The 10,577-nt window shown below is 41.5% G+C and overlaps 1 protein-coding gene across 1 annotated transcript in view; it reads left to right on the top strand.

Annotated features, from left to right (window-relative positions):
- LOC139462357 (uncharacterized) overlaps window positions 1-8,725 on the top strand; it is a 26,849-nt gene extending 18,124 nt beyond the window's left edge. Inside the window, exons 11-15 of the mRNA XM_071244020.1 lie at window positions 97-255; window positions 2,634-2,772; window positions 3,923-4,048; window positions 4,955-5,006; window positions 8,271-8,725. Coding sequence (XP_071100121.1) covers window positions 97-255; window positions 2,634-2,772; window positions 3,923-4,048; window positions 4,955-5,006; window positions 8,271-8,623 — 829 coding nt within the window. The 3' untranslated portion in view covers window positions 8,624-8,725. The remainder of the gene's footprint in view (window positions 1-96; window positions 256-2,633; window positions 2,773-3,922; window positions 4,049-4,954; window positions 5,007-8,270) is intronic.
- The last annotated feature ends 1,852 nt before the right edge of the window (window positions 8,726-10,577 follow it).

Raw genomic sequence — 10,577 nt, 5'->3', positions numbered from 1 at the left:
AAAAGTATGACTTAAAACTGTTTCAACGACTTCTGCCAAATAAATGTTTCACGGGTATTGTCAAATAAGAGCTAAGCCTATAAATATATGTTACAGTCTAAATGCTGAACACGATATTGACGTTGGCTGTAACGATGCGGATGGATTCATCATGGCAACACGTTTTAGTGCCCCCACTGTTCCAAATCCGGGCAACTTCTTCAGATTCTCCACTTGCTCCGTTGACACCTTTACCGCCTTCTTCAACACCCTGAAGTAAGTTCACCAAATTTACCGCCTTCTACAACACACTGAAGTAAGCCCGCCTCGTTTACCGCCTTCGTCAACACACTGAAGTAAGTTCACCACATTTACCGCCTCCTACAACACACTGAAGTTATAAGTCCGCCTCCTTTACCGTCTTCTACAACACACTGAAGTGAGTTCACCACATTTACCGACTTCTACATCACATTGAAGTAAGTTAACCACCTTTGCAGTCTTCTACATCACACTGAAGTAAGCCCGCCTCCTTTGCCGCCTTCTACATCACACTGAAGTAAGCCCGCCTCCTTTACCGCCTTCTACATCACACTGAAGTAAGTCCGCCTCCTTTACCGCCTTCTACAACACACTGAAGTAAGCCCGCCTCCTTTACCGCCTTCTACAACACACTGAAGTAAGTCCGCCTCCTTTACAGCCTTCTACATCACACTGAAGTAAGTCCGCCTCCTTAACCGCCTTTGTCAACACACTGTAGTAAGTCCGCCTCCTTTACAGCCTTCTACATCACACTGAAGTAAGCCCGCCTCCTTTACCGCCTTCTACAACACACTGAAGTAAGTCCGCCTCCTTTACCGCCTTCTACAACACACTGTAGTAAGTCCGCCTCCTTTACAGCCTTCTACATCACACTGAAGTAAGTCCGCCTCCTTAACCGCCTTTGTCAACACACTGTAGTAAGTCCGCCTCCTTTGCCGCCTTCTAAACACACTGAAGTAAGTTCACCGCATTTACCGTCTTCTACAACACACTGAAGTAAGTTCACCGCATTTACCGTCTTCTACATCACACTGAAGTAAGTTCACCACATTTACCGACTTCTACATCACGCTGAAGTAAGTTCACCACATTTACCGACTTCTACATAACACTGAAGTAAGTTAACCACCTTTGCCGCCTTCTACAACACACTGAAGTAAGCCCGCCTCCTTTGCCGCCTTCTACAACACACTGGAGTAGGCCCGCCTCCTTTGCCGTCTTCTACAACACACTGAAGTAAGCTCGCCTCCTTTGCCGTCTTCTACAACACACTTTAGTGAGTCCGACTCCTTTGCCGTCTTCTACAACACACTGAAGTAAGCCCGCCTCCTTTGCCGTCTTCTACATCACACTGAAGTAGGCCCGCCTCTTTTGCTGCCTTCTACATCACACTGAAGTAAGTTCACCACATTTACCGACTTCTACATAACACTGAAGTAAGTTAACCACCTTTGCCGCCTTCTACAACACACTGAAGTAAGTCCGCCTCCTTTGCCGCCTTCTACAACACTCTGAAGTAAGTTCACCACATTTACCGACTTCTACATAACACTGAAGTAAGTTAACCACCTTTGCCACCTTCTACAACACACTGAAGTAGGCCCGACTCCTTTGCCGTCTTCTACAACACACTTTAGTGAGTCCGCCTCCTTTGCCGCCTTCTACATCACACTGAAGTAGGCCCGCCTCTTTTGCTGCCTTCTACAACATACTGAAGTAAGTTCACCATATTTACCGACTTACACACTGAAGTAAGCCCGCCTCCTTTGCCGCCTTCTACAACACATTGAAGTAAGCCCGCCTCCTTTGCCGCCTTCTACAACACACTTTAGTAAGTCCGCCTCCTATGCCGCCTTCTACAACACACTGAAGTAAGTCCGCCTCCTTTAACCGCCTTCTACAACACACTGAAGTAAGTTAACCACATTTATCGCCTTCTACAACACACTGTAGTAAGTCCGCCTCCTTTACCGCCTTCTACATCACACTGAAGTAAGTCCGCCTCCTTTAACCGCCTTCTACATCACACTGAAGAAAGTTCACCTAATTTACCGACTTCTACATCACACTGAAGTAGGTTCACCACATTTACCGACTTCTACAACACACTGAAGTAAACCTGCCTCCTTTACCGCCTTCTACAACACACTGAAGTAAATCCGCCTCCTTTACTGCCTTCTAAATCACACTGAAGTAAGTCCGCCTCCTTTGCCGCCTTCTACAGCACACTGAAGTAAGTCCGCTTCCTTTGCCGCCTTCTACAACACACTGAAGTAAGTCCGCTTCCTTTGCCGCCTTCTACATCACACTGAAGTAAGCCCGCCTCCTTTACCGCCTTCTACATCACCCTGAAGTAAATCCGCCTCCTTTACCGTTTTCTACGACACACTATGATCGTGGGTTCGAATCCAGGGTCACCTTGATTATGTTTAGGTTCGTCAGCACCTTACCCGTGCTAGTGGGTTCACCAAAGTGGTAAACGTCTAATACCCGCTTATCCCCAACATAAAGCTGACAGGCCGTGACATAACTGGAATACTGTTCAAAGCGGTGCTAAACCAAACTACCTCACTCACCCATAAAACAATAGTTCTGCTTACACTTTGTTCCAGCACCCGGAATACCAACTGCGCCTTGGTAGCAAATGTTCCTGGAGGGCCAGTTCTAACCAACAATGGGTCGATTGCTGGGCAGCTCACCGATGCTGACGCACAGTGTGCAAGGTTTATGCCTGGAACGCGTTTCTGTCGGGTATGAAGCAATTCTGGTATAACATACCTGAAATTATACTGTGTCTGAGTGGGGTGCTCATGTGAAACTGCGGCATGGTTTCTCACTGGGCTGACACTATACACACACACACACACACACACAGAGAGAGAGAGAGAGAGAGAGAGAGAGAGAGAGAGAGAGAGAGAGAGAGAGAGAGAGAGAGGGGGCTAACACTATAAATCCGGACTAGCGTACACACACACACACACACACACACACACACACACACACACACACACACACACACACACACACACACACACACACACACACACACACACACACACACTATGTACAGATTAAATTGAAAAAATGCAGCAATGATCCTGGCACAGTCAGGCTGGTAAGGCTCATCATTAGTTCAGGGCCCTTGCCCCCTCTACACGCAGTCCAGACAGCGAATGGGACTTCTCCCAGGAAGCGCTGCTCAGTCAAACACACCCAGAACTTTTCGGAGAATGTGAAGACTCCCCAACACTGCAGCTTTCTGTATTACCCAGATTATCAGAAGGGCTGTGTTCCTCGCAGCAAACCCGGATACTCTCCTTATGTCAGTTAACAGATAACCTAAAGCAATCATGGCTTTTTAATGTTATCTATGTCAATCTGTATCTCATTCATACACCTGTTTAATTTCCTGGTATCTGCATTCATATTCTCAATTCTCTGAATAGAACCTTCATGGTACGAAGTTCGAGCAAATAATAATCTTTCCCTGAAATGCCATCTTGGATTTTGGGTCGGCTTGTAGTTCTCGGTTCCTGGTTAAGCTCTATGTCACCAGAAAACAACATTGTGTGCCAAGAACAGCTGTACTGGCTGATCTGTTGTGTGCCTAGTAGGTCGGAGAAAAGTTCTATTCTCATTCTCCATGTCTCTGTACAAAGCCCTTTACTCGCTATAGGTTCTTGGGCGTGTTTTAAATCAGCTTGTGTATACCAGATGTTATTCGGTGCCTTTGGTTTTCAGAGAATATATATTTTGGGAGGACTGAACCGTACCCGTCACGTATGGCAAGGGACGTGATCATCTGTTATAATGTTGCTTGTTGTGACGTTACGTTCATTTCCTGATATATAGGCAATCACAATAGTAACAACCATCAAGTGGTTTTATTTTGTCATTTCAGTTAACAGCCATGTTTCTAGGAATAGATGCCATTTGTCAAAGGATTGCTTGTGGTGCGAATACTGCTCCTGGTGGCATATGCCAGTTCATGGTGCCCCTTGATAGAACCAGTTGTGGTAACCAGAGGGTATGTATAATTTCACATAAGATCTAATTAACATCACCAGGTACAGTCACTACCACAGCACGATGGGACACTGTTAGTAACAAGTTCCGCGTTATACATAACATATTCTTGCCACTGCTTTGATTTCAAGTTAGAAAAACACCATAGCGTGTCGGCTCAATTATGGAGGAAATCCCGGGGTGACGCAATGTGACACTTGCGTGAAACCTACACATGGTGCCAGCAAAGCATGGGTCATATCAGGTGGAATCTGGAATTACAACACTGGACCACTCATTGAATTCTTCTTGAATGCATTTACTTAATGAAACGACATTTTCCAAAATGAATGTAGTGGGTAATACAATCTGATTGTTTGTTCGTTTGTTTGTTTTTAACGCCGCTCTCAGCAATATCCAAGCTTTATGACCGCGGTCTGTAAATAATCGAATCTGGACCTGAAAATCCAGTGATTGACATCATGAGCATCGATCCACGCAAATGGAATACTGTGACATGCATCAACCAATTCAGTGCGCCTGACCACCCGATCACCGTTAGTCGCCTCTTACAACGAGCATATATAGACGCATTATATGGCAAGAATGGGTTACTGAAGGCTGAGATATGTACAACGGACTGGACTGGGCTGTTTTGACTGGACCAGGCTCAGCTATATGCAGCGTATGATGGAGAGATTCAGATAATTATTGATAATATTTGTATGATAATTCGCCGTCGGTTCCAAAATGAAATTGCCAGACATCAAATACTCAAATGCATCCCGAAATCTAATACTCTATAATGTGTATCCCCTGAGCGAATATAGTGAAAATCTCTTTAATTATCAATTTCAACAATACACATGAAGACAGTAATGGATACTGTGTTCGTTGTGCTATGACCATGTCTGTCGTGTATCTGCAGTGGTGTGTACAAGGCCAGTGTGTGACAGACACCGCAGCCCCTGCCAGAGCAGGTAAGTCCTTTCCCTTGAACAAGGCAAACAAAGTTCCCACAAGTGTAACAAGATAAAGTGGTTTATCCATGTTATGTCAATCCTACCTGAACACTGGAGGTCAATAGGCAAGATAAGACAAGACGATTTTTTCACTATGGAGGCCACTGGCCCGAAATACAGACATAGACACGTCACATTTCCAAGCGCTGCAATTAATAGATACCAGGAGAAAGTTCGTAGGGTGTAATTAGTAATTTTCTTTGAATGAGGTATACAAATACATACATAGACATATACATACTTATAGCACAGACACTATATCTTTTGTAGCAACTTGTAAATTAAGCATATTAAGTGGAATTTAACTGATGTCTTAGTTTTGCACAATAAATGGGTCTAACGTAACAGAGATCATGTATTGTTTGTGTATCTTGAGGGTTCATTATAATATTAAATGTGTTTATTGCAAGTGTCATTTTAGATATATTTACTAACACACGTTTTTTTTACTGGAAGTATATGCATCAGAACAGAACAGAACTGTATTTACATTCAGGCCGGGATCCTCGGCATTTGAGGTACAAATTTTCAAACAGTATATACACAAGATGGCGGGGTGGTTTACATGGAAGATTTTACAATTTTCATAATGCCATTACAGAATGTACAGAGTTTCTTACTAACATTTATTTTTTTAGAATTGAAAAGGTCTTTAAATCTAAACATATTTGGGGTTTAAGCATATGAAATTGGTACATATATTTTCCGTTGGGGTTTAAAAGAAAGGACAAACCAAAATATAATAGAATTCATCACCAACATCGCTCATGTCGCAGAGTTTACACGTTCATTCATTGACAGGCATTTTGTGTCACCTACCTTGTTTAATAGGTAAATGTGGTATGAAGTTCTAAACAGAATGAATTTTACAGCCAACGAGAAAGGGATAACTAATACATACTTTTCTTGGACGTGTTCAGTATTAGATATGCGATATGTGTTACTTTTAGAAGAAAGTGTAATCTCTGCATTCCACGTTTGAGTTGTTATATCAGATAATCTTAACGTCGACATGATAGATTAAAGGACATTAGGAGGAACTGCTTGTTGGCTTAACCAATGGGAACTGAAGCTCGTTTCATTTAAAATACTTAAAACATTTTATCCATTTATGACTGCTATTGTTTGTACAGACTTCATTATATAACATTTGATATTGAATTCTTGACAGCTTTTGTTCTTTGCCAGATCAGACTTTAGCCCCAAAACATTTCACAACCAAGAAATAGAAATGGTTTTACCAAAGCATCGAAGAAATATAATTGACATTTCATGGATAGATTAAATGTTTTAATTTTACGTAATACAAAGTCCATATCCTCAGTGGCAGATTCGCAATTTGATTTTATAGAAGTTTTGGAAGAGTTTTTATTTGTAAAGTGAATTCCATGATATTTATAATCAGTGACATATTCGGTTGGTGAGCCATTTAATAATATATGTCTACTCTTGTCACTTTTTGTACCACCCAAAACTATAATTTTTGTTTTACTAGTATTGATATGCAATCTCCATTTTTTGCAGTAAAGTGAAAAAAATATCAAACATATTTTGTAAATTTTGATGATTAAAGCTAATAAAACTGTATCATCTGCACATGGTAATGCGAACAAAACAACGGAGAGATCTAACAGACCATTAAGTGACTGAGGTTGAATAGAAACACTAGGGTAGCTTTGAGAATATATCAACGGTTCCAGATCATTCAGAAACAATGAAAACAATATTGGGGACAGATTTTCTCATTGACGGACACCAATAAGACAAGTGAATTGTTCTGAATATACACCGTTTGAACACACACATGATTTCATACCAACGTACATTTTAACAATAATACGAAATAGTTTTCCATCACTACCTTGTGCTAATATGTTTTTCCATAAACCTATAAGCCAAACATTGTCAAGGCTTTTTGGAAATCAACGAAACCACAACACATTTTTTCTTTCTATATTTTAGTAAATCAATAATTGCATACAGGGTTAAAATATGATCATTTGTGGAGTAGCCATGTCTAAAACCCGATTGTGATTCTGACAGAATGTTATTACTTTCAACAAGCATATCCCTTTGTTGTCACACCTACCTATGTTATCCCACTCATGTATGCCCTTGTTGTTACTGTTAATCCTCTATTGTTAATCATCCACTTGCTATATATATTCTACACTATGTCCCTCATTCAGTCTTGCTTGACAACGGTATAAGGATCTATACCGAAACGTCGCTTTTTACAGTATTAAAGAAGTTGTTATCCATAAAAAAAAAAAATTAAAAAAAAAAAAAAAAATTGTGTCTATCAAGTACGTATGGGCCGAAAGTTTCCTACCTTAAAAGTTTGTAGAAACAAGTAAAACATGAATTTCATCTTCTGTGTACATTTTGTCATTAAGTCTAACAGTGAGGACATAATCTTCAGTGTTATGTTCTTCAGTGTATCTGTCATAAGTCTAAAATTACCGCATCTGACTATTGTGAAACACATTCTGAAATGTAAAGAAATAGCAATGCACGGATACTATTCCATATGCAAAAGTGCATTTTATAAAATGTGGTTGGAACATTGATGAGAAAAGTTTAATGTAGAATCTCAGTCATATTTTCAACACTCTGATAAAATGTAATTATTCCCAGCATCCTGGCTTATCCACATAAAACCAAACCCAAATTGAAATAGAATATGTTTGATGTGTGTATCCCATGTAACTCTGACAGAATCATCACGAGCGAAGTAGCCTATTTCTATCTGGAGTAATTAATCTACACCAACACACAGCTGCCCATGAAATGGTTGTGTTTGGGGTTTGGATTTGGGGGGTGAGGGTGGGGCGATGTGTTTCCTGACAATGCATAGAGGCTTTTATGAATGTGATACACAAAGGTGATATCTTGAGCCAAGGTTGTTTATTCCGTTACATATGTGATAACAAGACATACGTACACAGTAGCACTCTCAACCAGGCTGACCTCTAACCGTCATTTCCCCAGGAACCTACATGTACCCCCCTTACCTCAAATAAACTATCGCATAGAACATTACTTATCAGTTATCTGATACCCTGGCGACATCGAATGCGATTACTCGCTGGGCGCCGCCATCTTAAATGGAGAACTCGTTATATTTATGAACTAACTTTTAGATCTAACATTACTCCCTTCTATCACGTCCTAGTGTTTCAAACAAAACGAATAATCCTATCTTCATGTCACGCTTTCCAGTCAATTGCCCTCAGGGCGATGATCCAGGTGTCGCCTGCACTCTAGCCCTTTGTGCAACGGAGCCAGTGAGGTGCTGTCAAACATGCGGAGTCGTGCCAACAGTTGCCACGACCACTGCCATATCAACCACTACAACAGCAACCACCGCGACAACAACCATTGCGACAACAACCACTGTGACAACTGCCACTGCGGCAGCAACCACTGTGACAACTGCCACTGCGACAGCAAGTGCAACAACTGTTATAACGACTTCTACAGCAACATCTACAACAGCAGCGACAACACCTGGCACTACTGTCGCGGCGGGGACAGTACTTTCCGTTCGAAATTTGTTCATACTTTCATGCTAGGTTTGAATCATTGCTGATCTATATTTTGGGGCATTCAGACATATTGAACCGATAGGCTTAATGATTTTGGGACTTGATTTATTTTTTATTATAAATAAAGACATATCTAGAACTGCATATGTGTATCATTAATCAAGTGATTAGGCGGTCAAACACTTTGTTCATTTATAAATACAGACAGGATGCGTGTGCACATGAACAAGAGTATTAACACACGTACGGCAGTAACAGCAACGGCTAACATCACTGTCGCGCTTGCGATTTGCAGGTATATCGTACGTTCATGGTAAATCTTGCTGAAGCTAGTAAATACTATATTTTTTGGACTATATGGTTTCCGACCTTTTTGTCTTTTGTTTTCTTGTTCAACGCCAAACTCAAAAACATTCAGTAACATAGCATCATCGACCCTGACCACGGATCGGACCAGCATATGCTGGAGACCTGACGCTCGCATAGCGCATAGGTGATATTTCACCACTAACATTATTCATGAAAAATTGTAAAAGGGATAGGAGCGTGTAATGGAATATGATTGGTTGAAGTCTTTCGGACTTTTAATATACGGTTATATAACGGTGCCGATGTAGAAGATACACAGGTAGACGGTAAAGGGATACAGAAGTAGAAGATAGCGGGATACAAAAGTAGAAGATAGCGGGATACAGAAGTAGATGGTATAGGGATACAGAAGTAGACGGTAGAGGGATACAGAGTTATCTGAAGTAGACGGCAGAGGGATACAGAAGTAGACGATAGTGGGGTACAGATGTAGACGGCAGAGGAATACAGAAGTAGAAGATAGTGGGATACAGAAGTAGATGGCAGAGGGATACAGAAGTAGAAGATAGTGGGATACAGAAGTAGACGGCAGAGGGATACAGAAGTAGAAGGTAGTGGGATACAGAAGTAGACGGCAGAGGGATACAGAAGTAGACGGTAGCGGGATACGGATGTAGACGGCAGAGGGATACAGAAGTAGACGGTAGAGGATAATCAAATAGACGGTGGGTGGATAAAGAAATAGACGGAAGGGTATAATGAGGTAGGCAGTAAATTTGAAACGCGTGCCTCACTATGCAAAATGCAGGATTCAAACATGTAGAATATAACTAAAACAAAATGATTTACACAAAACAGTCATACACATGAAGGACTAACAATGGAATGATTAGTTTTCAAACTAGTTAAAGGTTTCAATCCCCAATATATGCAATGTTAAGGTACTCCAAGGACAACCAATGTTTACATCATTTATTGAGTGATCCGTTCATATATTTTTCACCACTGGTCTGCCTTTTAAGCACTCTGGATTCTGTTTCGGCGATACTTGCAACTGATTATCCTCTTCACCTGAACCGATGAACACGCTTAGCAATGTGTTAACAATCAAACGCTAAATCTGGCGGCGGGGGTGCCCCTGTTGTCTCGCCGCAATTCGCTGTGCATGTATTATACATGCAGAATGGTTTCACAAGAAAGGTAAACGTCTCAGATCTTTATCACTTGCTGATGCCTTCTTTGCCATAGTTGTCAATGCGTGTAGCTGTGTAACTTGTGTGTCAGTTACGAAGAAATGTATGTTGCCATTTCTACATATACTCACGGGAGGAAGTAACTGCGACCAATATAAAGTGGTGTAAATGTGATGTTATTGAAAATAACAACCACCTAAAGAGGTGTGGTGTATGAACCAAGTTAACAATGTCAATATCGTATCTGCGTTGATACAGGCTCGACAACGGCGGCGCATTGGAGACACCAGTTGATTGAAAACAGCCCGTGGGATGCTGTTCCAAATGTCAACCAAAGATTTTCCCAAACTGAACTAGCGTTACCGCCTGGTCGGTCAATTTCATCCCAGACATGTTTTTTGTGGGAAGGGTCTGTAGAAATAGAAGGCAATGGCAGTGCAAGTCTGTTATGTCTCTCCCCCCCCCCCCCCAAAAAAAAA

The sequence above is a fragment of the Haliotis cracherodii genome, unplaced genomic scaffold (genome assembly GCF_022045235.1).
Source record: "Haliotis cracherodii isolate W230 unplaced genomic scaffold, xgHalCrac1.p SCAF_1, whole genome shotgun sequence".
Lineage (NCBI taxonomy): Eukaryota > Metazoa > Mollusca > Gastropoda > Lepetellida > Haliotidae > Haliotis > Haliotis cracherodii.
The sequence above is the reverse complement of the archived record's forward strand: the minus strand, read 5'-3'. Positions and strand labels throughout refer to the sequence as shown.